Source organism: Alosa pseudoharengus, unplaced genomic scaffold (assembly GCF_046254945.1).
Source record: "Alosa pseudoharengus isolate Yale_2024_CS ecotype anadromous, Long Island Sound unplaced genomic scaffold, YU_APseudo_1.1 YU_APseudo_1.1_scf_14, whole genome shotgun sequence".
NCBI classification, from domain to species: Eukaryota; Metazoa; Chordata; class Actinopteri; order Clupeiformes; family Clupeidae; genus Alosa; species Alosa pseudoharengus.
Window position 1 is genome coordinate 8727567 of NW_027468609.1, and position 27963 is coordinate 8755529.

Genomic DNA, 27963 nt, shown 5'->3' on the forward strand with positions numbered 1-27963 from the left:
TGCTTCACCTCACTGTGTGCTGAGTTTGTATCACCAATCCACGGATTGGGATAAATGCAGAGACCAAATTTCCCTCACGGGATCAACAGAGTTATACTTATGTCTTGATTGGATGAACCTGACCAACCTGCTCAGTTTTAGCATATAGGCTACTATTTACTCCATGGAGAGAATTACCCCCTGTTAGAACCCTATTTTGTTAATAAGTTAAGTGGTGATAGTTAATGATAAGTTAAGTGGTGATTACTTGATGAATATGTGTTTTCTTCTTAATCAGATTTTGTATTTAACATAGTAACATGTGTTCATATGTTGAGCTATAAGCTAAGTATTATAAAATAGATTTGTACACGTACAAGTGTAAACGTCAAACAAACTGAATCTACCACCTCTTACATCTGAGACATTGTTTTACGGCAATGCTTATTGCCCTTTTATTTTGCATAATTTGTTTTTTCCTGATGGAATTTGAATAACGAGTTTTTGGTGCCACGATGTGGTTACTATTAGTATTGCCAGAGCCCGTCTACTGGTATTGCTTTGTGTTTGTGCAATATTCCGTCGGCGTGTTTTGAGCCTCGCGGGTAGCCGTAGTCTTTAACCCTTCACCCTCAGCCACGGAGCTTTCGTGAAACACGTGGATGTCCACGCAGAAACAACAACATGGCAAGCCAGGGGCTAACTTACGAGGGCTGTAATTTTTTTAGACAAAGATTGATTTTATCAACTCTAAGTGGGAAGCGGGTGAAAATACGAAATATAAGATCCAAAGATGACAATCCAGGGTTGCGCGGTAAGTGAAAAGAAACACAGCTAGCTCGTTAGCACAGTGCTAGAAGTATGTGACGTCGCTGTAATATCAGAGGCAAGACAGCACACTTCCAGATGTTACCTGGACTTCTCAAACCCGAAGCTATCATATTGTTCGAGTAGTTCCTCACTGGTTAAATGTAGCACGTAGGTAGAAGTTTTCGTTGTTGTTGATTTTGCAAACAGGTGCAATGTTATGTTCGCGGGAAGCTATCTGTTGATCAAGCATGTTAACGTTACACGTTCACGTTACCTGACCAGTGTAGTGCTGGATACTGTAAACTTACATGTAAAGCTGGCGCTTGCGGGGATAACACTGATCGTGACGTGAATGCCGTATTCATGTATTGTTTTAACAGTTTACGATGGGCATCTCTAAAAGTTGAATGCGCCACAACTTAACTGCAGCATTGATGTCGCTACTTGCGCATAATGATCTGGAAGACTTCGCAGAGGTCTTGGTAGTTTTCCTAGTAGTTCTAGCGTTGATCGAAAAGTAAAAACCCACTGGTTATTATTAGTGCATATAATCTAAGTGATGAATAATATTTACCTTACAGATTTTGAAGCGAGTTTCATAAGACTTTTGGACAAGATAACCAATGGCTCCCGAATCGAAATAAACCAAACAGGTAAGTTTTGTCCTGAAATGCGTTGGCTATCCTGCCTTCCTTTCACTACTAATCAACATGAAACGCTATTTGGTAAATTGAGTCCACCCTATAGAACCACCTTTCTGGTCTTTGCAACGTTTGCTCTGCTTCCTTTGGTTTGGATCATGCGCTCATTTGGATTGATTGGATTGACGATTCCCTGCGTTATCCATCGTAAACAATATTTACCTAGTTGTCCTTTTGTCTGTCTGGACGTTTTCTTGCGTGCATATATATATTTAGCTTTATTTGTGTTGCCTACCTTTTCATTTCCATAATTGTATTTTTTTTTTAGAAAATACTTCTTGTGTACCAGTGATATTATACTCTTATCTTTGGTGTCCTCCTCCCTGCAGGTACTGTCCTGTTCTATCAGCCTGGTCTGCTGTATGGAGGCTCAGTGGAGCACGAGTGCAACACACAGCGGTCAGTGGGCTACTACCTGGAACCACTGATCATGCTCGCCCCCTTCATGAAGAACTCACTCCGGGCTGTGCTGAAGGGGGTCACCAATGACCAGAAAGACCCATCTGTGAGTTTCTCTCTCTAGGCTAAAAGAGAACAGTGTGTCAGTTTGGGTAATAGTAGCCAGAAGGATTGATATAAGACCTACCTGGTTATGTGGACTTATATGGTTGCGGTAGCCTGATGTGATTATGGCAAATTGATATCCAGGCTGACTTGGGTTGAGAGAGTTTTAAAGCGGCCTAACAAACAAGCTTTCTTTAAAACATCTTTGAATGTATGAAGTCAAATGTTCATTCCTGACAGAATCACAAACGCATTCCTGTTGATGTGTAACACAGTTAATCTTAATTGACAAGCAATGTGTGGTGCATCTAGGGTGAAACTCAAAAGTGTAACTGTTCTCTCAGACAAACACTCTCTTGACATCATGCCATATTTGAAAGCACTTGTAGAGTTATGTTTGAGTGCCATTCAAAATGTTATGTGCGTGGTATGGTTTATGTAAATCACGTGTAAAACATTCCACCCTCTATGCCTTTAGGTTGATCTCCTCAAATTAACTTCTGTTCCACTTATGAAGAAGTTTGGGATTGATGGAGAGGGTCTGGAAATAAAGGTAACAGTGTAGTTTTAAAATTAATTTGAGTTTAGTCCATTTCTTTGTGCTTACATTGTAATGATGAATTGGAATTGAGTAACCAGACTAGCTTTTTTCTGTAATTACAGCACTGGCTTGTGTTGTAAATTTAGAAGTTTATGTATTGACCATTTGATTTGACATTTGTTTGCTAATTTTGTCTTACGCTGTGTTTCTATTATTGTTTATGTTTAGGTGACTAAGAGGGGTATGGCCCCAGGTGGTGGTGGAGAGGTTCTTTTTACCTGTCCGGTCAAGCGCACCATTCGACCCGTTCAGTTATCTGACCCAGGCAAGATTAAGAGAATTCGGGGAACAGCGTATCCTTTCGAACTGGCTTGATCTTAGCCAACAACTATTTGACAAAATCTTGCATCTAAAATGAACTAGCAGGCAACATTGTGTGTGTACGGTGCCAGGCTGTGTGTTCCCCGCAGCAAAGTGAATTCCATACAATGCCCCTTCTTAGGTTCAGCTGACAAAAGCATAGATTTGCAATGCTGATTGGATCATAAACAGCCACTGCAACGAAGATGAATGACTGATAATGACTCTTCTTTATTATTGTTTTACATGTTCCAAATGTAAAGCACTTTGAGCTGCATTCTTTGTATACAAGGTGCTATACAAATAACGATTATTATTAATATTATTATGGAGTTTAGCTGTGTTGAATTCCACTTGAGAAGTTTCTCCCACTACTCTCTTTCACTACTCTCTCCCACTACTGTCTGCCCCTTGACTCAAACGCCTCACAGATACTCTGTCAGAGTCTCTCCACAGATGGCCAACAGGATTGTGGACTCTGCAAGAAGCATCTTGAACAAGTTTATTCCAGATATTTACATTTACACAGACCATATGAAAGGGGCTAACTCGGGAAAGTACGTCCCTTCACACCTTGATTACCTTGATGTCTTTCATAGCTCTAACCAGCAGGGGGAGTCAGATTCAGAAAACACAGACAGAACTTTGATTTTCAAATGTCAAATGGATCATGTACTGTACTTATAGACAACTATTTTAGTATTTATTTATTTATGGGTTGCTAAACACACTAAAAGTCATTATTAATAAAATTCTTACAAAAAAAAAAAAAAATCTGTCACAAATATTTCAACCCCTTGTATTCACTTCACGGGACTGTGTTCCTGTGTCTGACTTGTGCCTCAGATCTCCAGGCTTTGGACTTACTCTGGTTGCTGAGACTCTGAATGGGACCTTTCTGGCTGCAGAGATGGTGTCTCCGCCACAAGGTCAAGAGCCCATGCTGCCCGAGGACCTGGGGAAGGCGTGTGCCAAGCTGCTCCTGGAGGAAGTCTATCGAGTGGGTATTCTAGAGGGCATGGCTTCATGTCTCATATCAAGGTCATCTTTTCTAGACAGTGATTACCTGTGCATTAGTCCTGTCTTGTCTGGTTAATGCTAGATAGGGTAGTAGATTCTAGAGTAGGATAGATGAGGTAGTAGATTATAATAGATTGAGCAAATAAACTTTGCATTGAGTTCATATGCTGTTCTGTGCATAAAACACAGCCTAATTGATGCCAGTGAACCATATGGTACGTAGCAGAGCCGTATAAAGGTACCTTTATACGGCTCTGGTACGTAGGTGTCATGGAGTTAATGCTATATAATGAGCCATAAAACAATATGCAGAATACATTCAGGGGAGACCTAAGCAAAACAGGTAACATTTAGATTCACAATTCACAGATTCACAAGAGCAGATTGTATAATCAGAAAGTATTATCATTGAGATGTAATGTGTCTTAAACAGAAGTTAACAGGTTCTGCAGAAACAGCCATTTGACTGTACTGTTGAGGGCCAGGATTAAATGGCTGTGTGCATAACAGGTCAGATGTTAGAAGCTGTGAGGTACCTTGGCTGATGTTTTAATTGGTCTTGACTATTTTTTTTTGCATAGCGCAGTGGATTCTTTTGCATCCTCAGCAAGTAACAGAAGGTGCTATTTGCATGATCCTGCTGATTTGCATAAGGCCTCTCAGGATCCCACTCAACAGATGTGTGCACTCCAATTACCATGTTTCATTTGAACTTGGGAGACACTTGCTCACAAAGTGTCATAAAGAGACGCGCAAGACTTTATCTTTCAGTAGGTTGCCAAACTTAACAAACTCCCAAAGTGTACTCTGTCTCAGTAGCATTAGCATCTAGGCTATCACATAAGCACTGATACCAAGTAGTATAGCGAAGTTGTTCATGAAGTTCATTCCTGTGTATGTAAAAATAAGGAGGGCGTGGCAGAGAAGAACGGATGGACAGACAGACAGGCAGGCAGACAGACAGATGGATTGTGTGTTGAGTCCTGTACCCGTCGTTAGGTGGGGAATGTGCGCAAACAGGGCCAGCACTGTGGCCTGCTGTGATTGAGTCACTGCCCTGTGAGACTCACGGACTGTGTCGATGGGCCGACTGACGACCCTGGCAAGAGGACAAGCACTTTGAGGTTTCTGTATACGTGTCACACATAAAGCCAGCTGGGAAATATTATGGGCATGAGTAATTTTTTTTTTTTTTTTTTTGGCCTATTTGTCAGCTCTGGATCACTATCCCAAGCAGTGGACAAGTAAACATGTTTTGTAAGAACAGTGGGCTGAGAAGCACTCATGACTTAAATTGTGGTGTCTGTGTGTGTGTGTCTGTGTCTGTGTCTGTGTCTGTGTCTGTATCTGTATGTATGTCTGTGTTGGTCGGTGGGTAGGTAGGTAGGTGTGTGTCTGTAGGTGGGTGGGTGTGTTTGTGTGTGGATGGATGTGTGACCGAGGGACAGAGCGACCGTGTTGGTGTGTGTCTGTATGTGTTAAGTAAGGAGCATAACACTCAGCAATTCTGTGATTAACTGCTTCCATTGTTTGCTGACACAGAGCTTTTAATAGGCTTTAAGTAATCTAATGTATTCACACTAAACAGAAGTTTAGCAATATTTTTTTCACAGTAAATGTCGCATTTGTACACTAACAGAACAACAAACACAAAAACTATAAATATAGATGTGTACTGCCTGTGAAACTGTTTATGAGCTCCTCTTCTCTGTTTGTGAACTCCTCTTACGTGAGGCTATGCTACTGATTGTTTTGGTCAGCCATGTCTGTCAGGAGCATGTGAGTCGTGTTAGTCAGGAGAATCTGATGATTCCTCTCTGAATGCACAATATTGTGGAGCAGCGCAGCCTGGACTCTCGGCATAAGGGCTCACCTCATTGGCTAGAGAGGAGCAGGCTGAGGGCGGGGGGGGAGCAGGCTGAGGGCGGGGGGGTGGGGGGGGGGTTGAAGAGTGCTTTTGGGAGAAAAGTTAATGTTTGAAGAGGACACCAGATGGGACAAGCCTGTGCCCGTTATGAGTGTGTGTGTGTGTGTGGCACGCTTATGTGTGTTTGTTCACTGGTTAATAAGTAGGCCTACTTTTGGTCAGGATGTGTAGTAAACAGGAGCTTCTGAACACAGATTGGGGAGAGGTGGTGGGATAACCAGCTGGAGCAGATGTAAGTTGTGCTCAAAACAAATATTTATATCCCAGTTAGCGTGACATACAAGACAAGGATGACTAAACTAAACAGCATAGCTTAATTGCATGCATTTGTGTTCAACTCTGTGTGAAATTGTCTTATTTTACTTGTTAAGGTATAGTTTCAGCATGCCTCTGAAGTAATTGAGGTTGCGTCAGTCTTGAAAGAGTCTTGTTTTGATCTTCCTGCATTCTGTCAGCCAGTATCCTCAGGTGCCATATTGGTCTGTGTATGCAGTATTTGTCCTAATATGGGGGATGGTAACCTAATCGCTGTCTCTCTTGTGCCATGGTTATGAGGGTTATGTTATTATTTTTTTTTCCTGAGCGATGATAACCTATATAACTTTTCGATTTATGAGGAAACTCTGTGGTGTGAATTTGCATAATTTCATGAAGATTTTGACAGTACTTCTGTGGTAACTTGGACAGATGACGTGCCATTACGGAAGACTAGTGGTTCATTGCACCTTAACTCGGCTTAAACTTTGATGGCAGCTCGATACAGCTCGTCGCTGTTCGGCTTAATTGCCTTGATTTTCTGTTGAACTAATTTCACGATCCCATGGCTGCGTCGTGAGGCGAGGACTTGTGCGAGCGCCACAATGGCTTTCAATGTGAGCCGGTTAATTGAATTTCACCATATCAGTGACACCGCGAGATGCCAAGATATGATGAGTCTCACGTGAAATCTTTTTTTTTTTCTTCTCCCCCCCTCATCGACTCACCTTCTTCACCCTCCTCCATTACAGACGTCACTCAGAAGAGTAAATGCAGAGTCACAGGATCCAATGTTAGGCTTATATAACCACAGAGAAGGCAGCTGAAATGCAAGTGCTGACGGGGGCTACTCATGTTACGGCCCCTCGAGCTGTGGATTTTGGGGGCTTTTGGCGATGTTTGCTGTGACAGTTGAGAAGTACACCTGTGTGTTATCTCCAGTTCTTTTAATGGGGGGTTGAGAGACTGGTGCATGTGTTGAAGCACACAGGTACTTCAGAGGAGAGGGGCCAGACGAGTTGGTAAGTACTGGAGTTTATGATTCACCGGCCTAGAGAGCTGAATGCTGCGACTTTGCTTGGAAACGAATCTCACAAGAATGTAATACCTAAAACATTCGATCTGAAGTGTTCTGACCAGTTTGACTTTTTTAGTTAAATTCAGTTGTGCTACATTTGCATTGCTTCTTTGCGAGCTGACTTTGTTGGGATAGCGAGATGTTCCGTTGTCAGAGTTAAGCCTTTTGTTAAGTTATTTAACTAAATATCAAATGTTTTCATCAGTATGTCAAAACGCACAACCTGGATACGATCACTCCGTCCATAGTTAGAGTTAGTTAGAAATCCCATCAGATGATAGCTGGACGATTGGGTAAAGAAAGCATCTTCAGTTCTTTGATATGATTACGTAATTACATGATTGAATTATATTCATGGATGGCCAGCTGTCAGCCCTAGCCAGAGATGAGGTCACATGGACGGGCTCCTATCTAGACTACCCTTTAGAGTGGCACCATTGGTCAACATGCCACCAGAACAGACATATGGCAAATTGGGGGGAGAGTGCATTCTCATTATTTAATTACAAAGTTTGTTAAGGAACGCTTTTGGTCTTCTCTGTAAGTAATTTGAAATGGACATGAAAATGTGGTTTTGTTCTATCTGGTCTTCAGCTGTCGTGTTTTCTTGAATGACTACAATGAGGATATGACCCTTTGACTCTGTCCTGATAAGATACAGAACATGCTTAGTGCTGGCCCTCATTCATGCTAGATAAGCAGTAGTAGCAGTTGAGGTAGCTGAAGTCATTGGTTTTTCATATACTTTCCATGGGGTTTCCATTAATATCAGAAGAAGTTTTTTTTCCCCCTTCTAAATATATTTGTGTGCAAAAGCGCACTGTTGGGTGTTTGGTGGATTCATGACTACGGTAGCATGTCGTGCAAGTTTTTTGCCACTCTCTTAGTGTTTTTCTGTCTGTCTCGTTTTAACAATTTTTCTTTCTTCATGTGTGATTTCCAGGGTGGCTGCGTGGATTCGAACAATCAGAGCCTGGCGCTCCTCTACATGACTCTGGGCCAGCAGGACGTGTCCAAAATACTTCTGGGCCCCCTCTCCCCTTACACGTGAGTCCCCACCTCCCCCCTCAGTGCCCACTCAACATCCAAAGGTCCCTCATCACAGAGGAAACGCAGGGCTGGGCTGGTAAACAGGCCCTTACATGGCAAAGAAAAATCTAACATTCGCATCTGACCTGTGATCCACAGTTCCTGGGTCAAACTTGGACAGTTTGGGTGGGTTTGTAGTTTGAATTAATCCATAGAGGTGAAGAAAATGTAATTAAGCAAGGATGAGTAGTGAGAGAGTTTGAGAAATTAAGTTTTAGATTCTTGGGTACAGTATGGGAATAGACTATGACAGAAGCACCTGTGTATTGTGGTTGATTAAAGTATAGTTGCAGGCAAAGATACCTCAGTATAATTCTCTTCAGAAGTAAATGATATACAGACTGCCTTTTAATAAAACAACCCTAAAGTATTGTTTAAAATGTTTCTTCCTTTACAAAGATGAGTTATGGGAAACACATTGATGTTGATTGTGTGTTATGATGTTCTCCATAAGAACAGCCATCTAGGACTGTGAACTGTCCATTTTCAGTTATCATGGTACCGGTGCTGTGTTCCTGCCAAGTACAGTACTATGATAACTGAAGATTGGCAGTGCCATCGCAATACTGTTCCATCTCTCCTCCCAGAGAAACATTATCTGGTTCCATCTTCCTGGGAAACCTCACACATTGATCCTTGGCAACAGCCCATTACCATGGTTACCATCAATGTTTTTCAGTGTATTTGGATGCTGCCGATTTGTTGACATGCATGGTTGTGTGTCAACAATGCCTGCTCAGCGTGACCTGTGGTTGTGAGGCTAAGGTTACTCTTGGGCACAGCGTGTCCCAGGTTTTGGCTCGCTGCGGGTCAGTCCTTACGTCAGTGGGCAGCCCAAAGCCAAAGGTACGCTGTCTTTCCCCGTATTAGGATTCCATCAGAGTGGCTGTTTGCCATGTACTCATTCACATGAAGCTGCTCAACCCCCTGTCTGATGCAATGTTTTTGTATTGGCAGTGGCCTGTGAATCATTCCATTCCAAAGTGTTCCATTCAATAACTCCTTTTTTCCCTGAATTCTTTGTTGTGTTCTTGCAGGTAAAAAGAAACATCATGCCCTGCTGAAATTTGTCAGACACCACGGAATGCAAATTAAAGTATCCATTAATTGCCTATTGCAATTAATGGGTACTTTGAAATGACTCAAAACATAAGTCAAAATATGATTTGATAAGAGGAATTATATTTAATACAAATAAAATATTTGTATGACCAGTAAAGCAGTATATCCCACTGACTCGTCTCTACCTAATAAAAAGCATTTGATGTATACATCTGTTGAATGTTACTGTTGTTTTTCCAGGTGCAGACAACAGGTCTCAACATGTTTTTCATTAGTCTTTGGTAATATACCTACTGTCTTCTCTCCCTCTCCCTCTCCATCTCCCCCTCACAGGATAGAGTTCCTGAGGCACGTCAGAGATTTCTTCCAGATCATGTTCAAGATTGAAACCAAGAGTCCAGATGAGGAAGAGAGTAAAGGAGGGGAGAAGGTGTTAATGACCTGCGTTGGAGCTGGCTACACTAATATTAGCAAGACCATCAAATAAGCGCATGGTTTTCATCCAGTTGAACTGTAACAGGACTTGGGGCACAATATGGGACATGTCATCTTTTTTTGCTTAATATTTATATTGAGTATAATCTTTGTATAGAAAGTCATCAACTTTGTAAGTGTTTTGGTTTCAAACAATGAAATGCTACAGACATGAAATACACATCTTTTTTTATACATACCTGTGTGAACATCTTGTTTGGTGTATCCAGGCAGCAGGGTTTTCTAGAAAACCATCAAAGAACAAGGAGGACTGAATGATATCCTTCACATGCCTTCTACCACCAGTTATAGTCCACTCACATGTGTGAAATTTGATTTAGATCGCTGGATGTTTCAGAGGTCACCTACAATTGAACTTCTTTCCAAGCACTTTAAGCTGTATATATATCTCACTGTACGCAACCGTCTCTTTCCAGAAATAGCCACCATTAAAGCTGTTTAACTCTAATTTCACACACAACTGAGTTAATTGTGTGGCAAAAATAGTATGTGAAGAAATAGCCACTGTACACCTTAGTGGTTTAGTTTTGGTGTAACTAGCTCAATTTGTGCATTATAGTTCATTAGTATAACATTTACATTTATTCATTTGGCATAAACAAGTATGGTAACAATTCACTGACAAAACAAAATCTCAGAAAGTAGATATTTCACCTTTAATACAGAAGGAGTTCTGTTTAGAAAACTTCTCCGTTGAAGACTGGGATCAGAAGCTACATACACTATGTCAAAGATGGTACAATAACATATTGATATATTTACTGTCTGTATATATTGATCACATTTCACTGTACAATGCAGACATTGTACAGAAAACGTAATTGACCAAACAAGCTGACCGTGCACATGCAGTTGATGATAGTGGAAAAAGCCATCTAAAGGAATAATTTTACCAACGTGTGAACTTCTGGACCTCAAGGTCTTTAATTACATAGTATTTTCATTACATTGAGTAGCCATAGGTCTATAGTGTAGTACCAGCCCAAGGCCTTGCCTCTATGTGGGTTAGATATGGGTTTGAGCTGCTGCTGATGTCCTGTTGGCTTGGTGTCGGATATCTTTAAGCTGCTCCAATATGGGCAGTGTTCAATGTTACTGTCTTTGAATTGTAAGGCATTACACTACGTTTACATTACTTTCACCAAAATAACAGGAAATATGGATTTGGTGTTCTCAATAGATCTTCATGTGTTCAATGCAGCTCATTACACGGCAGGAGGTGATGTGGTATGGCATAATGACTGAGCTAGGCTTAAGGCTAACAAAAGAACAATATAATGGTTGCAGTTATGGCTCATGGGACAATGTAGGCCCCAAAGGCCAAAGGTCACTCACAACTTAATATAGTAAAATATAGCCATAGTGAAATTGTATGTTGACTTTAAATGGTTTTCATCATTGCTGGTTGCCTTTCCTTCCACTTACAGTGGTGTAGACTTAATGCAAATAGTTTGAGAATAATGGCTACGATCTTTGTAAAAGCAACATTTATTCTCACTGCTTGAAATGAGAAGTATAGCCTAACCATGTTAGATCTGTTGCATGAATGGCAGAGATAACTCAAATTCCCTTTCTACAGTCATCTAAACAAGGCAATCAAATTCCAGGACCAGCATAGATGACTTTTTTAATTCTTGGATAATCTTCTCTGGTGCCAATTAAGCATTTCTCAATTTTGGATTAAAAAGCAAAGTAACTTCAGTTACTGAGAATTGTACCGAGTAAAATATTACTGAAATTGTATTGGTAATGCCTTACAATTCTTACTATCTGCCCATGCATCACATCCTAGAATGGCAAAAAGGAACGCAGGTACTTTATTTACAAGAGATTATTAAAATGGCTTCATGAATTAAATAGGGAACACATTTAACTGCAAAACTGACAGATCCCTCTCTCTCCTTATAGCATGGATGCAGACTTGTATTGTCCTTTGTTGAAGGGCAGTTTACAGTTTTTCTCAGTTGCTTTGGTGCTTTTCTCAGATCAGAATGAATCCAAAAAATTCTCATAACTAATAGGCCTAGTTCAACCTCCACAACATTTAGTCATTTTTGCACATCATAGTAGCAATTTCTCCTTCCTCTGAAAAAACTGCAAATGCTTTTGGACATTTATCAGTTGCTTTCGTACAATTCTCTGCTGTTTTATAACATTATCATTTGCTTATGTCATGTCAGTCAAAATGAACTATACTTATGGATGCTGAATAGTCATTCCCAATGAAACTAATAGTCTTCATTTCATTGGTTGAGTCATTACATACAAAATTGTTGAAGTAGTTATCAAATTCTGTAACAATGCTGTAGAATTGCAAAGAGCATATAGAGTAAACATGTGAAACGTACCTATTCAGTGTCTTGTACTCACTTACTCCCCTAACTACAGCAATGTGTAACTTTACTGTAGTTTTCAAATGGCTGTACAAGTAGTGTATAGTGCTGTCTTGAGCATGTTCAGGTGTCACCGAGTTCTGACCTTTTTTTTTTGGAAAACCCTGTGAGACTGTCATAATAACAAAGACAAAGACATTTGACTATCTTGTTCATAAACGATGGTGTAAAGCCTTCTCATTTTGATGACACTGGCAGTTTAATTTACATGAAGACTTGCTTTTGAGGAATGGACTATCCATTTTGAGCAAGTGACATGCTTTTGCAGGTTATCCACTAGGTTTTGCAGTTTGCACTAATTGTTTTGAGAAATGCACTAACTGCTGTGCAAATGTTAGTGATGTGAGAAAAGCACCAAAGCGACTGAGAAAAACTGTAGGCTACTTTTCATGTCAATGACTTGGTTTTTGAGACAACATCTACAGTTTTCCGATTTTTAAAAAAAAAAAAGGGGGGGGGGTTAAAGAAGAGAACCCTACTCTACCCTAAAGCAGTTGGAGCTGACAAAGAGGGTTTTTGCTGACAGTTAGATTATTTGGCGACGCCCTGATCTTTACTGTACTTACACCACAGTGATCAGACACCACCGTACAGGGGAAGGAATATTTAATCGGCTGAGTGTTCTCATGTGAATTTATTTGGGAAAACATAGCTACTGAAGATTTAGTTGGACATAATATTTAGAAGTCTGTCTGTGTATTGTAAGGGGCAGGGGCGCAGCTATTTTGAAAGTGAGGGGGACCAAATTGTGAACACAAACCCATAGTGGGATCAGATTTCCAGATATCGGATTGCCACCTCTGGCCATCATATTTTAAAACTTGCCAGAATATTAAGATAACACCATTGATTGTTTTCAAAATATTTGTTGATAAAAATGGTGAAAACTGTGAGATGAGCACAACGCCAGATCTGCCCTCAGACCAGCTTCTTGCTATGTGCAATTCTACTTTTATTTATTATTTTTAGATTTATTTCACACTTGGGCCAATGGTAGAATACTGGTCACTACTTGGCCCAATGGTAGAAAAAAGCAACATGATATGTTGATATTTTATGAAGCCACGAATGAATCATCATGCCGATGATTCAAACATAGACTACATGATCAAATAGCCTAGTTAGGCCTACTTAAATTGTCTGGTATAAACCAAATTAACTCTTTACTGTGTGTTTGCAGTTAATATTTATGTAGCAGGGAATTCAAGCCAAACCGTTGCAACTCTGCCATCAATCATTATGTTAAGCCCGCCTAACGACTCTATACACGATTTGATTGGCCTGATAGAAGTTTAATTTTTCGAGCTCACAAGCCAACGGAGAGTTGCTAGACTAGCCCTTGCTGCCGCTAGGGTGCGTCTAGATTTCTAGGCTAGTATTTTATAGTTAGGCTAGTGAAAACGAGTTGATAAGTAGGCTAGTTGAGTTTGTTATCAATAAACAGCTAATGTCATGTTGAGCAGGAGGAGTTGAGCACTATAGGCTACCATAAATCCTCAAATTATGCCCGGGATTGATTCTATTTATAGCAGGACAAATAAAGGCAGGTTCCCATATACAAGACGGGTAACAATTGCCTACCATAGGCTACCAACAATTGCCATCAGTCCACTAGAAGACATTGTTTCAATTTAAGTCAATGAAATAACACCTCTTCTCAATATTTTATTATATGTTGTATTGTATTGTATTATGTTGGTTGGATTACAGTAACAGCCTACGGTTGGCAAAGAAAAGTCGTTTTTCTACCATGGGTCTCCAACACACATTCTCAAGCTCATTCTCTTGCCGTCCCTTTCGAGCTAATTGCAAGAGGTTGAAGCCTACATTTAAACACTATTGTTGCGACTCAAGGCATTCCAGCCTACGAATTTTATACTAAATCATGCATAATTAAACAATAACTCAATTTAGGCTACTTGGCTACGCAAAAAGGTTTCCATTACAGCACAACCCCTATTCAATGAAGGGCTGCCTTGTCTCGCAATAAACAGCAGTGGAAATCCCGACACTTTTTCTCAACTGCATGAAACTTAACAGTGAACCATCAAATATCTCCCAGATTTCAGTGCCCATCAGTCCCAACATTTAACAATATAATCAAACAGTCCAAAAGTAAATTAAATCCCAAACCAAACCGAACATGCTTTTGATAGCCTACTGGTATGCCACTCCAAACAAAACGCATGTCTAAATGCAGGTTAGAAATATTTAAAAAAGCCTGCCTCGAATACCAGCCTGCCTCAAATAAAGATGATGATGAATGATTTATGCTAAGCAAGTAGCCTGGATTATTTTATGAATGTTAGTAGACAAACTGGCTTCAGATATCCAACAGAGTGAATATGAGATTGTGCCGTCTTACAGTACTGTAGATGGCTGTGGTTAGTGATGTGATGCTGTTAATGGGGAGTTTTACATATGTTAGCGCAAATCCTATATATTATTATATTATTATATTTATTATATTATAAGTGAAGGGGACGACGGTTGTCTCTTCAGCACTGCAGGGGACATATCCCCCACGTCTCCTGTGCCTCCTGCGCCCCTGGTAAGGGGATAGGATGTGATTGTTAAAAAAACTTGACACCAGGGCCTAACTGTTGACAATGTTACTCTGGCGCCCTCCAACAGCCAGGAATTGCAAGTTGCATCTATTTGATATTTGAACATGATACTAGTAAAGCTGGAAATGTGCTAATTTAAATATTTTTATGCTTATAATAAGCATTTCTCAATACACACTTGGAATAGACATTGGCAACAGGCCAGTAAGTAAATTATACAATATAGTCATTATACAGCACAAGTACATATTTTGGGATGAAATATTCAAATAATTGGCCTACAGATATGTTAGTATATTACCATAAGATTCTGCTTATCAGATATAGATTATTTTCTGAAGGTTGGTATTCACTCAGAATTATTAGTTAGGTAGGAAAAGTAGTCAGGTCATCAAAGGTGGCTTTTTAAAACTACCTAATCTAAATTGAAAAATAGGTCACAGTAGTATTTTGTGTCATCATTGTGAAACTTATTTTGAAATGTAGACCTTCCATGCAATTATCCTAACATAATATATTGTTCATGTATTTTCAGAATTGGATTATAACAATTGTATTGCCAAGAGGCATTGCAATTTATTTTTACATTTTGGAGATTATCCTGGACAAATGCTTATCACCAAGGCTACCCTGTGGTATGAGCAAATGATGCAATGCCTCAAGGGAGCTCATTATAAGCCTGGAGCACGAACTACAGCAGAATCAGGTGTGTTCACACCTCCACCTTGCCATTTGAGTGAATGACTAACATGATAGTGAGGAGGTCCAGTTATAACCTTATGACCTCTGGAGACTATTGTGTGCTGTCATGTTTGCACTGATGCTGCCCCAACTTCAGCACTTTTATCCATGGGATGCCATGGTAATAGCCACCTAATTGGTCTAGTTTGCGTGGATTTAAGCTAAAGCAAGATGAACTGTCACAGTCAAACTACCAATATTTTACAGAGCAAAACGTTCACATGTCTGCCCTAACTGTAGGACGGAACATCTCTAGCTGCTAATCCAAACAGGCTTTACTGAGACTGGATTCGACGAGGAAAATGTTTGCATATGCCATTGCCCTTTTCGAAGGACGGCTACACGTGTGAAAAATCCAAAATCTCGGTCCCTCAGAACAATCAAATGAAACTCGCTGTACGCCACCGCGCGCAGCCTTGAGACCAGCCCACTTCGACATCATTCCATCAACAGTTTTCAAAGTTATGTATCGCCGTTCTCGTCTTCACTCTCCTTTACTTTAGAAGTTGTATCGCACTTTGTCGTCGAAATGGTGAAACATATGCCGTCTGTTTATTAAGTGACCGTATTGCTATGATAGAGCGATTCGGTTTTTTTACTGGTCGAATATTCACTTCGTAAAAGCGGAGTTCAGAGAGGCTGAGCGAGAGAGAGGGGTTAGCATTTTTCGGGTTAGATCATGGCGGCGGCTGCGGTGGAGGTGAGTGTAAGCAGCGGCAGCAGTGACACATCTAGCACCGGTGAGGAAGAGCGAATTAAACGGTTGTTCCAGACTTGCGACGGCGACGGAGATGGCTACATTAGCAGGTAAAATGAAGCAATGTAACGGTGGATACAAAGCCAATCATGGAATGCTGTGATTCATTTAGGGGTTTTCTCGAAGAAAATGCACTCAGCTGTGTCAACGTTGCTTTTTTCCCTAAAGCTTTTGTCATTTAAAGTTAGAAATAACTAAAAGTCAACAACAATCGAAATGCTGGTTGACTACATGCCGCTTCAGTGAGCGTTAAGCAACAGATGCGATGCCCAAAACGGAACAGTGGGGGAATCATTATTATTTAAAACTAGAAAGTGTTTAAGTACACAGTCTATAATCATTCAGCCCAGCTCGGGTTATGTGGTGAAGCTTAACGTTAATTCTGCCCACCTTGTAGACAATACATGAATTGTAGGCTAATAGACTGAGGCACTGCAACCTCCACTGAAGCCTTCTAAAAGCAACATGGCACGCAAAGAAGTTGATGCATACCCTTGTCCCGATGTGATCCATTAGCAGTGTAATTGCTTGTAGAGCTATTTTAAGACAGCTAACCAGTGAACATATGCCACGGCCACCATGAGACTTTCTGACACACACATTGAAGTCGATATTCTCTGCTGTATGAGACTGCTATTCCGCTATATTAAATGTTAATGTAATTTAAAACACAAATTTGGCTGACGAAAGTCTTCACAAAAGTGCCAGAGGCTGCGATCCAGTCCCCTACCTACGGATGTCTTCATTCACTCTCATTGCGATCTAAAGAGAGGTAGCCCTTTGATCTGTCTGTCAGTGTCTCGAGATGTTGCTAGGGCCAGGGAAACATCAAAGGTGTGTTTGTGGCAAGGCCTAGCATAGCGAGAGTGCGCAGCCTCCAAAAAGATCTCAGCATCCATACACACAGTATTTCTCTTCAGTGTAGAGATTTGCAGTTATGAAGTTTTCCTTAGTGCATACTGGCGCTTCAGTAACCTTTGTGGTCTTTAATTATATGACACTTATAAACTTGTAATGAGGCTTAATGTGCTCTTCTCTCTGGAAATATACCTGTTTTAGGCAAGGAAAATGACACCCTTTTTAAAGCTATTTTTAGTGTCAGTGGTGAGGTTTCTAATAGTCACAACTGCAAGCATTCTGGATAGAGAAGGGGTACGGATAATCTCTTCTCCAACTGACCCCATCAACAAAAGCAAATATATTAATAGCATATGGGCAGTGATTGATTTGGTACAATTTGTTGACCCAACTCATCACCTTTTCATCTCTTTCTCACAACTCTGTTCCTCCTTTGTTATCTTCTTTCCTCTTCCTTCTTCCTTTGCCACCCTCTCTATCCCTTCCTTTTCTGAACATTCTCTCCTCTCCCCATCCTTCTCTCTATCTTCTTCCTTCATCTCCTGTCTATTATGACCCTCTTCTCCTACTTCTGCCCCATCTCCTCTTTCCTCCCTTTTTTTGGCTTCCTCTCTCTCTCTCTCTCTCTCTCTCTCTCTCTCTGTGTCACCCTTCTCTCCCAAGGAACGACCTTCTGATGGTGTGCCGGCAGCTGAACATGGAGGATTCGGTGGCGGAGATCATGTGCCAGTTGGGTGGGGATGAGCAGGGCAAGATCTCCTTCGAGGACTTCACCCGCTGCCGCATGCAACTGCTGAGCGAGATCCGCAAGGAGGAGGGCCAACTCTCGATCCACTCCGGAGACTCGGGCACCCGCAAGCTCGGCCACGAGCACATCACCTCCTGGCCCACCAGCAGCGAGAACAGCTTGGGTAAGCAGGGCATTGTGGGCCAGAGAAGGGCGTAGCCATTATAATGGTTATTATAGTAGTTTCATAAAGGAAATGAAAGCACTTTCGATTTCGTTGTACCTGTTACAATGACAATAAAGACCTATTCTATTCTATTCTATTCTATATAACGAGCAGTGCCTCTCTTACCATTAATAACATACCCAATGTTAGTGTGTTTACCCACATATCTTGCTGTAACCAAAACACACACACATACAGATGTCATCACCCCGAATCTCTCTTTCTCACACACACTATATTAGTCATAATTGAACCCATTTATAGATGAGGTCTTTTGTGTTTCAGTGACTTTGTTCCAAAAATGGCTCCTTTTTCGGAAAAGTTGTCTACTTCCTCTTTCTTGTTTCTGATGTTTGTGAACACTTTAACAGAAAGTTAACCGAAAAACTGAAAGCTGTTTTTGTAGTCAAGTCATATTAACAATATCTGTGGCACTACGCATGTGCAGGGTTTGTGGAAGACATGTTGTGCTTGTAGTCAGAATCTGTTACTCAACCACAGAATGCAAACAGGGAACTGTTGGTTATTATAGTAGTTTCGTAGAGGAAATGTGTAAGAAGCAGGTGGTGGAATTGTAATGTTGTGTCTGTTTTATCCGGTCAAGTACAGTATGGCCTCAAAACAGGAATATTATACTGTACATACACGATTACTACACGCTCCTAAACTCTTATCAGAGGAGGACATTTGGTGTTACCATAGAGCAATATGTTTATGACCTATTTAGGTATGATGCATATCCACAATGGACTACAAGTCTGGAATCAAGGCTAGAATTTGGTGAAGACAATTAGCAGAATTGTTGAAGTGATATGAGTGTCATGATGCAGAGGTATCAGGTGGCAGCTGACATTGGAGGAAAACCAGTACTGATCTGGCGCAAGTCTAGCTGCATCCATCCTACTGTCATCCAGTGGCTAGGCCTAGGGTTTTGTAATAACAGTGACCGACCGCTGAGTTCTCTTGCAAGTGTCATTGCCTCAGGCTCAAGATAGTCACCAGTTTGTTTCTGGATCTTCCCCATCAGGGGCTCTGTCAGGGGCCAGAGAAAGCTGGGAGTACGACTCGGGGGCCCGGGACCTCCAAAGCCCGGACTTGCAGCGGCCGCAGTCCCAGCACTTGCAGCAGCAGGCGGCCGTCCTGCAGAAACTTCTGGAACAGCCAGGGAGTGTCCTGGACCAGCACCCGGCCCTGGAGAAGCTCTTGGCCCAGACGAACAGTGGCAGTCGCGTCGGGGGGAACTACCAGGAGCTGGCCAACACAGTGAGTACATCCTGTTCCGTGTTTGTACTTCTCAGCCGTGTGAGTGTGGGGGGGTATGGGCTCTCCGTGGGTGTTTGATCTCCCCAGCGCGGCAGCCATGATGAATTCACGCCTGCATACCGTCTGCACTATGGGGGATGTATGTAAAGCTACCGCACTGCTGTGTTGTCACGGCAACGTTGTGGCATTTATTCTGTGGCGATTCTAATTATATTTCCGTGATGCCTGAATGCGGCGACTGATCAGTAATAAAGTTTAGGTCAGGCCCTGTGTTCGAGATGCCTGTGGGTAGTGTTTATGGGATGCCTTCATGCCATGTAAATACAAGTAATGGTGGCTTTTATAGTGTTATCAAGTAAAACAAACATCTACTTTTTTTGTTCTAGCTTTTCATGAATAAGTCAGACCGTTTAAGGATGTGGCTGTGATAGCATCTGTGAAGAAAAGTGTTTTTTACAGTTGAGGTTTTGATGGTGGGGGGGTCTTTCTACAATCCCGTTATTCTGGAAAAAAAGTTTTTATGATGGTATCTCTTTACATGAAATACTGGTAGTGCGTTGTGTGATCCAGTAGAGGGCAGCATCTTGACACAAGGTGAAGAGATGCACACCAGACTGTCTCATTGAACTTAGTGGCAACACATACGCTTGTATTTTTCTGTGTAATGAACAACTCACAACAGTCTTTTTCACACACACACATAGAGTGAGGGAGAGACGGAAAGCAATACAAAAGGATGTCTAACACGCATTCGTAATGCCTCACTTCCATATTGTGTGACTAAATACTTCAGCTTAATCCCATTCCCATTCCCAGCCTCCCCTTTGTCAGACAGGCATTGATCAGGGTCAGGCACAAACACCCATATCTATTATTTATCCCATCTATCGACTTTGAACATGCAGCCTTGTCTCCCTATCACTTTTCAAGAGTGCGACCGGGCCTGCTATGGATCCCATAAATCATTCAGAGGCTCAGTGTCATTATCAGATGGCTCATGTAGATTACATTTGACAGGCAGCGAGCCCGTGGCCTGGGGCTGCCTACGGAGCAAGACGGACGGATGACCACACTGAGACAGAGACAGAGACAGAGAGAGAAAGAGAGAGAGAGAGAGAGAGAGAGAGACGGAGGGAGGAGAAGGAGGTGGAGGAAGGGAGAACACGAGGAAGCCTGGAGCACTGAAGTGGAGGAGTGACGGAAGAGTGTGACAGGATGACGGGTGTGTGACGGAGCTGAGAGTAGGAACAAGGGCTGTGTGAAAGTGTGTGTGTCTGTGCGCCATAGAGCTCATAGCAGTGGCGGCGCTCGTGGCAGTCGCTGGAGTGTGACTGCACACTGCTGTGGGTGGGTGGGGTGGGTGGTGGTGGGGGTTAGAGCTGAGGCTTGCAGGAATTTGATTGTCATGGTTAAGACTGAGAGCTAAGAGTCTGACTTGACTGCAGTGGTGTGACAGAGCAGAGAGCTGCAGGAGTCTGACTTCAGTTATGAGTTATGAGTTTTCTAGCCCTGCTGAAAACGTGCCCGAGTTCAGAGTCACAGGAGCCTGTCTGACTGCACTGTAGTCCTGTGATGTGGGAGAGAACTGTGCAAATCTCAATGTGCTAATATATAGAAGCTGACAGCCATGGCTGCGTGCCTGCAGTTTTGAGCCAAAGGTGTAAGCATAGTGGTGGTAGTAAGGTGTGAGAGTAGTGGTCAGAGGGCTGTGAATGACCTGTGTGTCGTCTAGCGTGTCCTTTACTGTACCCCACTGCTGCATGCACATATCACCCTGTGGCGTTTTGGGAAAGCGAGGCACATTGTCCTCCGCTGTCACTGTGGTGGCCCTGCACTGCAACATTGCTCTCGTTAGGAGCTGACGCATAACTCAAATGGCATTTGTTGGCCTGCGCTTTAATGGGGTGGTTTGTAAACTCCTCTGGAATGCAGGAAGCCCTTAAACCATTCACGACATCTGGCCTCGGAGGCCCGAGCGATATCAGTTTGTTTCAAAGGGCCTGCTATTTATTAGGCCTCTGGCTCAGACTTGAACAGCCTGACACCCACAGATCAGGCAACATCCCAATCCCTCACAGGGCTGGCCGGGTAAGTGGCTGTGATAGCGCGGCTAATGGTCCAGGCTCCAGTACACACACACACACACACACACACACACACAGAGTTTGTCTTTGTCTCTGTGTTGTTTTGCTGCCTCTCACAGTGGCTGCTGTCTTGGGTAACTAGTGACTCTCTGGTGTGTTGTGAGAGCCAAGTGCTGACACACAAATCTCATTAAGGCATTGTGTTGTTTCTCTCTCTCTCTCTCTCTCTCTCTCTCTCTCTCTCTCTCACACACACACTCACTTTGGGGTGGGGGGTCAGAGAGATGCTTGGCTTGTAGTGCTTTGTCTAGGTCCAATCCTTTTTTAAGACTCAGGGCTTTTAGATATTGTGTATTTGTGTTTTTTTTGTCTGTGTGTGTTGGTGTGGGTGGGGTTGGGGGTGGGCTGACCTTAAGTGTGTTGTAAAAACCCATGAACCGATGTGCTGAGCATAGCAAGACACAACCTACCGTGTCAGGGCGCCGCTGATTCACCTCCTATACCCCCCTACAGCCCGCCCCAACCCCACCACTGAAAACCTCCGTACACGATGATTCATGGCTGTCAGTCACCCATCCTTTACCCTGATCTCATTAGTGGCCTCATTATCCTAAAAGGTTCCAGCCACTGGGCTGCACATCACTGCCACTCTTTAGCGTCTCAGCCATCCTCTCCCTCTCACTTGGGCGTCTTCCCTTGTTACTCCTATAACCACCACCACCACCACAGAATCCAACACCTCTCACTTCTCACTGGATCTTGCACACATTTCTCTCATCATTGTGCAGTATTTGTGTACAGACTAAAAGGACTTGCACACAGAGGGGCTGATTAAGTCCCAAACAAACAGTATTAAATTGTGTGTGTGTGTGTGTGTGTGTGGAAATGTTGCATATGTGGTTGGTGAAAGTTGATCAACTAAGAAAAACTGTGTAAGTGACAGTACAAATGTAACGGGATGACAGTATTGCAGCGAGGGTTTCGCGTGTTTTAAAACTGCATACATTAGAACGAGTGCAAACATAACAGGGATGGCAAATTGGTTGGTTTTTCGAATTTCCTTGGTGTCTATCAGATGGAATTGAGGTGTCAGAAGAAGAGAAAACTCTTAATGACCCTGAAAACCTCATCTGAATAGTCTGAACTCTGAAAGCTCCTTTGATTAAGGTTGAAGCAGAGGCTTTGGCTCTCTCCTGTGTGTGCCTCTGAGCCTGGATTTCCCCTTAAACCCCACCATTGGAAGTCCCACCTTCCCCTCCAAATGACGGGGTGTCTGTCTCTCAGACAGAACACACACACGCACACACACACAAAAAAAAGAGAAACAAACGCATAGGAACCCCTCAGCTTTAATAGACTAAGTTTATGTTCTGCAGTCAAATAATAAATATGAGTAATGTTGTGAGGTTCAGGCCATTTTACCGAGGTCAGAGGTGACTCCGAAACACCACAGACCTCAGTACAGAGGAAGGACTGCGCAGAACACTAGCGGTCTGTTCTCTCACACGATCCACCGCTGTACTTTTACTACCACTGGACACATTTACAGCCCACTTGTAAAGGACAAGAGGTACATTGAAAATGTGGGGAAAGGGCTCTCACATCTGTGGAAACCTTAGCGTCCGTGTCACAGAATTAACATGGCTTCCTCTTGTAATCTCAGAGGGAAGTGGAAAAACCCAGATGTTGATTAGTGTTCTTTTTTCCTCCCTTGTTTCTGTCGTCTGTCCAAACAGACAGGGAGAAACAGTCGGACGTTAATTAACGCACATCGCTTAATGTGATTAGCAGAAGTTGTGAGAGACAGTGCTGGGAGATGGAAAGAGAGGGATAGAGTGAGAGAGAGGGATAGAGTGAGAGAGAGAGAGAGAAGAAGAAGAAGAAGAAGATGGAGGAGGGCTAAGGGATGCAGAGGTGGAAATGAGAGACACAGCTGAATGAGCTTACCACATGCAGTCATTCAGACACAGACACACTACACACACACACACACCCACACGGAGGAGAAGGAGGTGGAGGGAGACACAGTCACCAGGGGAATCATCCGGAACAGGAATGTGCATTCAGCGCCTCTTGTTTCCTTTTCTGCCCTAGGGAGTGGACATGGACACACGCACACACACACACACACACACACACACGCACGCACACGCACACACACACACACACACACAGCTGTGGATGTGGATGAGGCTAATGCAGTCCTCCTCAGGCACCGGGATGTCAGTCTTTTGTGACTCGAAGCTGCATTTAGGCTAATGCTTTCCTTCCCCCTTTCTCTCTCTCTCTCTCTCTCTCTCTCTCTCTCTCTCTATAGCTGTAGGGAAGTGGCATTTTTGTAACATTGCTCTTTTTTCACTCTCCAACAACTCAAATATGGTCTCTGTAGATACTTTTACACATAAACCTGATGTGACCATCCTTCTCTTTATCATATATTTTATTTAGAGTCATAACCTTAGTTAAATAAATTTTATGGCCATTTAAAAGTGTGAGAGGTTACCAAAATGCCATAAGTCCTATATCCACCATTTCAAGGGGGATTTAAAATGTTTTTACAGATTCTGGATCTCATTTGGTGCTATACCTTGACCATAATAATTCCCTCCTATTCACTCCGGTTTTTAATTTTTGTCAAAATATTTGGCCGAAAAGAGCCCCTTGGATCATATATGTTACTATGGACTTGAAGCTTTTATATTGTGTGTGTTCCTTGCAAGTTGTGCATTAGTGAGGCAAGTGTTTTACCATCAATTCCTGTTGTAGGGGACCCCCTTAACACCCTCAGTTAGTTTCAGAAAGATTGGTTAACTTTTAAGGGATTTATTTAGAATTTCTGTATTTAGCTGACGTTACCGAAATTCCACAAATTGTGATGAAGAAGTTTTGCTGTCTACAACAGTATTAAAATATAATATTTGCAGTTTTCTTTGTGTAAAAGGGAAAATCAGTAGTCTGTGTAGTAAACCAGTGGTTTCTGAGCAAAAATCAAAATTTTTATCATTTTTATTGAGTATATAATCTATTGTGGCATATTGGTAACGTCCCTTATTTTTGCTATTATTCTACTTGTATAACACCAAAAAAACAAATGATCACCACAGTTTTGAACAATATTGTATGATACTTCATTTCATCTAGGAGAAATTCAGAGGATGTGTTTTAAAGGAGAAATATGAACTAATAATACGTTTCTGTGGCATTTCTGTAACACTGCCTAGGGTTAGGTTTAGTCAAACTATGAACAATATCAAAAAAACATTTACATCATTACATCACTGAATCACATATCTACTTGACAAATACTACTTTTGACATTTATGACAATATAAGTAAAAAATATAGACATTTCGACATATAAATGAATGAGAATGAATGGGAAATATAAAATGTTTGTGATTTCAGCCTGCATAAAATTAAGGGGGAAGGTATCACTATAGCTTTGGACAGTAAAGTAACACTTATAATATTGTTGGAAATTTTTTTTACAAAATATATTGGAAGAGAGCACTACAAAGTAAAAGTGTATTTTGTGGCATTTCTGTAACATTTCCTAGGGTTAAGTTTAGACTAACTGTGAACAATGTCAAAAATGTACATCATTGAATCACATATCTACAATTGACAAGTACTGAGAGTAGAGTTTTCACATGTCTAGCAGTCTGTGTTCAAAATGTACTGACTGTGAGTTCAGCTGGTCAGTTTGTAATGCCCATGTGCCACATATGAGGTCAGATATTTTGCATGTAGAAGGGTGGAATATGACTTTGCATACATTAAATGACATCTACACATCAAGAGCTTTCAGGAAATATATGATACAAGGCACCTAGGTGTAAGTATCCCAGAGATGCATCCTAAAATGTACTGACTGTGAGTTCAGCAGGTCAGTTTGTAATGCCCATGTGCCACGTATGAGGTCAGATATTTTGCATGTAGAAGGGTGGAATATGGCTTTACGTGCATTAAATGAAATCTACACATCAAGAGCTGACTGTAAGTTCAGCTGAGGTCAGATATTTTGCATTTAGAAGGGTGGAATATGGCTTTGCATATATCTCAAATAAAGGTGTTGGAGCCTATACATGAAACTTGCTGCTTTTAAAAAAATCACTGTAATCAGTAAACATTGAAATAACATTAGGCTACAGGATGAAATTGGGTGCATTTTCCATGGGTTCAAACAGCATATTTGTATAATACCAGCATATTTCATGGCATAGCATTTTCTGAGCAGAGCTTACAAATAGGGAGCCTACTGTAGGCCTATTTCTCTAGCCTAAATGTAGGCCTAAGCGATCTTTGGAGTAGAAGAATGTATCCATCTCTTGAGCAAGTGTGCTACAATTGGCACCAATGTGTGCGTCTGGCTGTCTTGTTTCATTTAATACCTTTACCTCAAACATAGGAGCAGATATACCCATAGTTCAGCTTCTGAAAGACAATGATGATAAATTGTATCTCCCGCGATTATTTGCGCTATTATGCGCTAGACTTGAATTACGTTCATTCTTATAGCCATAGCCTAGAGGAAAATAGACATCCAAAAGATGAATCTGATTTATTGAAAACAATACTTGGTGGATGATTTTCCACCATCTATGATGTAGGAAGTCTTTAAATAGGCTGACATAAAAACTGAGAGTGAATGTTCCCTCTTTGGATAAATGGATAAATCCTACTCCAAAGATCACTTAAATTTAGGCGAGAGAAATGGGCTATTTAATTGCAAGTTCTGCTCATGTTATTTCAATGTTAACTGATTACACAGTGTTTTTCTTTTTTTAATCCAGCAAGTTTCATGTAGCCTATAGGCTCCAACACCGTGCACGTATCATGGTGTTGAACGCATTCCATCGCATTTCCATTGCGAAGGCGCTCCCTTAATTTCGTAATCTCAACCAGCGCTCAATTCCAGAGCCAGACCATGCCCCTAAAGACGACCCATCACTCGATTCTTGCAGATGGGTCATTTGAGCTTTTGTTACACCCCGCTACATCGTATATTTAAACAGAAAAAGTATAATTGAGTGCAATGAGTTTTGTGCAGGACGCAATCTGCGCGACACTTGACATTTCAGTCTACCACGCAAAGACTTCAAAATTGGCCTTTGACTGGACCGGATACAAGATAGCCAATGTCTGGTCAAGATATAGGATTATCCTGCATTGGCATTGCATGGAGGCAAAGTTGTCATTTTAATGTGCATTGATATCATTGATCAAACATGAATCGTTGATATCACTCACGAAGCAGTTGCTGAATATCCTGTGATGATTTTGTTTGATAATTTGTTATGATAAATGTAGCTTAGAAATAACGATGAACAATCAAATATAGAATGTCTCAACCTTTATTTTGGCATGCTAAATTATTTAAAATACAATACAATAAAATACATGTTCAAATTCGGCCTTTACCCGACATCAAACGCAATATATTATTTCACCTTATAGTGGCGCTGGACCTTAATACAGCCCTAAAAACTGATATTTACCGGGGGGCGGTGGTCGTCAGGGGGGGGGGGGGGGGCCTAAGGGAATTTTTTAAGCCTTAGGGGAAGGGCCAGGAGAAATGTTTTGGCCTGGGGGGAGAGCCGAGGAAAATTATTTTTTCCTGATCCATGATATTTTTTCCTCCTGATCAATGATCCGTTTTCGATATTTTAAAAGGCCATTATACGACTTTTTAAAATTGTTAGTTTGGACCCCCCCACTTTTGCTGTGCGAAATACCAGTGCTGTTTTCAGCATATGTTTAGTGCCTCATTGTCATTTTCATTGGATTCTCCCATTTGCGCGTAAATCGCTCGTAAGCTTTTTTAGTTTTTTTGTTACACGCATTCTCCCATTCCGCTTCTGTCACACACACAGCGACAAGCGTCAAATCCCCCGCAGTGTTGATAAGGAAAAAAGCCTTATAGGTACGCCAAATAAATAATAACCTATAGGTTTATGCTATGTAAAACTCCCCATTAACAGCATCGTGTCACTAACCACAGCTAAGACTGCACAATCTCGTATTCACTCTGTTGGATATCTGAAGCCAGTTTGTCTACTTAGATACTGTAAATCCTCAAATTATGGTCGGGGTCTTAAGACAAAGTACAGGCCTTTAGGGGCAGAATTGTATTCGAGACGGCCCTTTATTTCTTATGCAAGTTTTATTTTGAGACATGCGTTTCTTGGAGCGGCATACTGGTAGGCCTTCAAAAGCATGACATTTTCGGTTTAGTTTGATATTTAATTTACTTTTCGACTGTTTGATTATATTGTTAAATGTTGGGACTGATGGGCACTGAAATCTGGGGGGTATTTGATGATCACTATTACGTTCCATGTTGAAAGAGTGTCGGGATTTCAAACAAACCATCCGCTTTCATGCGTTAATTGAACGTCCGCGGTCCTGTAATGGAAACCTTATTGCGTAGCCAAGTAGCCTATTGATTTATTTTTAAATTATGCATGATTTACTTTTTATTAATTTCGTAGGCTGGAATGCTTCGAGTCGCGGCAACTGTGTTTAA

The 27963-nt window shown here is 41.6% G+C and overlaps 2 protein-coding genes across 3 annotated transcripts in view; both read left to right on the plus strand.

Annotated features, from left to right (window-relative positions):
- The first annotated feature begins 601 nt into the window (after nucleotides 1-601).
- On the plus strand, nucleotides 602-9997 carry rcl1 (RNA terminal phosphate cyclase-like 1). Of its 2 annotated transcripts, none has more exons than XM_076283736.1 (9): nucleotides 602-793; nucleotides 1371-1442; nucleotides 1820-1995; nucleotides 2473-2547; nucleotides 2764-2888; nucleotides 3327-3452; nucleotides 3742-3895; nucleotides 8119-8222; nucleotides 9660-9997. In XM_076283736.1, the coding sequence occupies exons 1-9, from the start codon at nucleotides 664-666 to the stop codon at nucleotides 9811-9813; spliced, it is 1116 nt and encodes a 371-aa protein (XP_076139851.1). In that variant the 5' UTR covers nucleotides 602-663; the 3' UTR covers nucleotides 9814-9997. The 2 variants fall into 2 exon arrangements, with proteins under 2 accessions (XP_076139851.1, XP_076139852.1); XM_076283737.1 differs by lacking the exon at nucleotides 602-793 and adding an exon at nucleotides 889-957.
- A 5957-nt stretch (nucleotides 9998-15954) lies between these two features.
- mcc (MCC regulator of WNT signaling pathway) overlaps nucleotides 15955-27963 on the plus strand; it is a 60922-nt gene continuing 48913 nt past the window's right edge. The window contains exons 1-3 of the mRNA XM_076284960.1: nucleotides 15955-16329; nucleotides 17801-18048; nucleotides 19118-19353. Of these exons, the coding sequence (XP_076141075.1) occupies nucleotides 16202-16329; nucleotides 17801-18048; nucleotides 19118-19353 (612 nt within the window). The 5' untranslated portion in view covers nucleotides 15955-16201. The remainder of the gene's footprint in view (nucleotides 16330-17800; nucleotides 18049-19117; nucleotides 19354-27963) is intronic.

What these genes read in the sequence shown, in the direction of transcription:
- rcl1 (XM_076283736.1), top strand. Translation starts at nt 664, where the DNA reads ATGGCAAGCCAGGGGCTAACTTACGAGGGCTGTAATTTTTTTAGACAA. An exon ending in ATGACCAGAAAGACCCATCT is followed by an intron (nt 1,996 to 2,472) that starts GTGAGTTTCTCT and finishes CTATGCCTTTAG; the next exon opens with GTTGATCTCCTCAAATTAAC. An exon ending in AAAGGGGCTAACTCGGGAAA is followed by an intron (nt 3,453 to 3,741) that starts GTACGTCCCTTC and finishes CTTGTGCCTCAG; the next exon opens with ATCTCCAGGCTTTGGACTTA.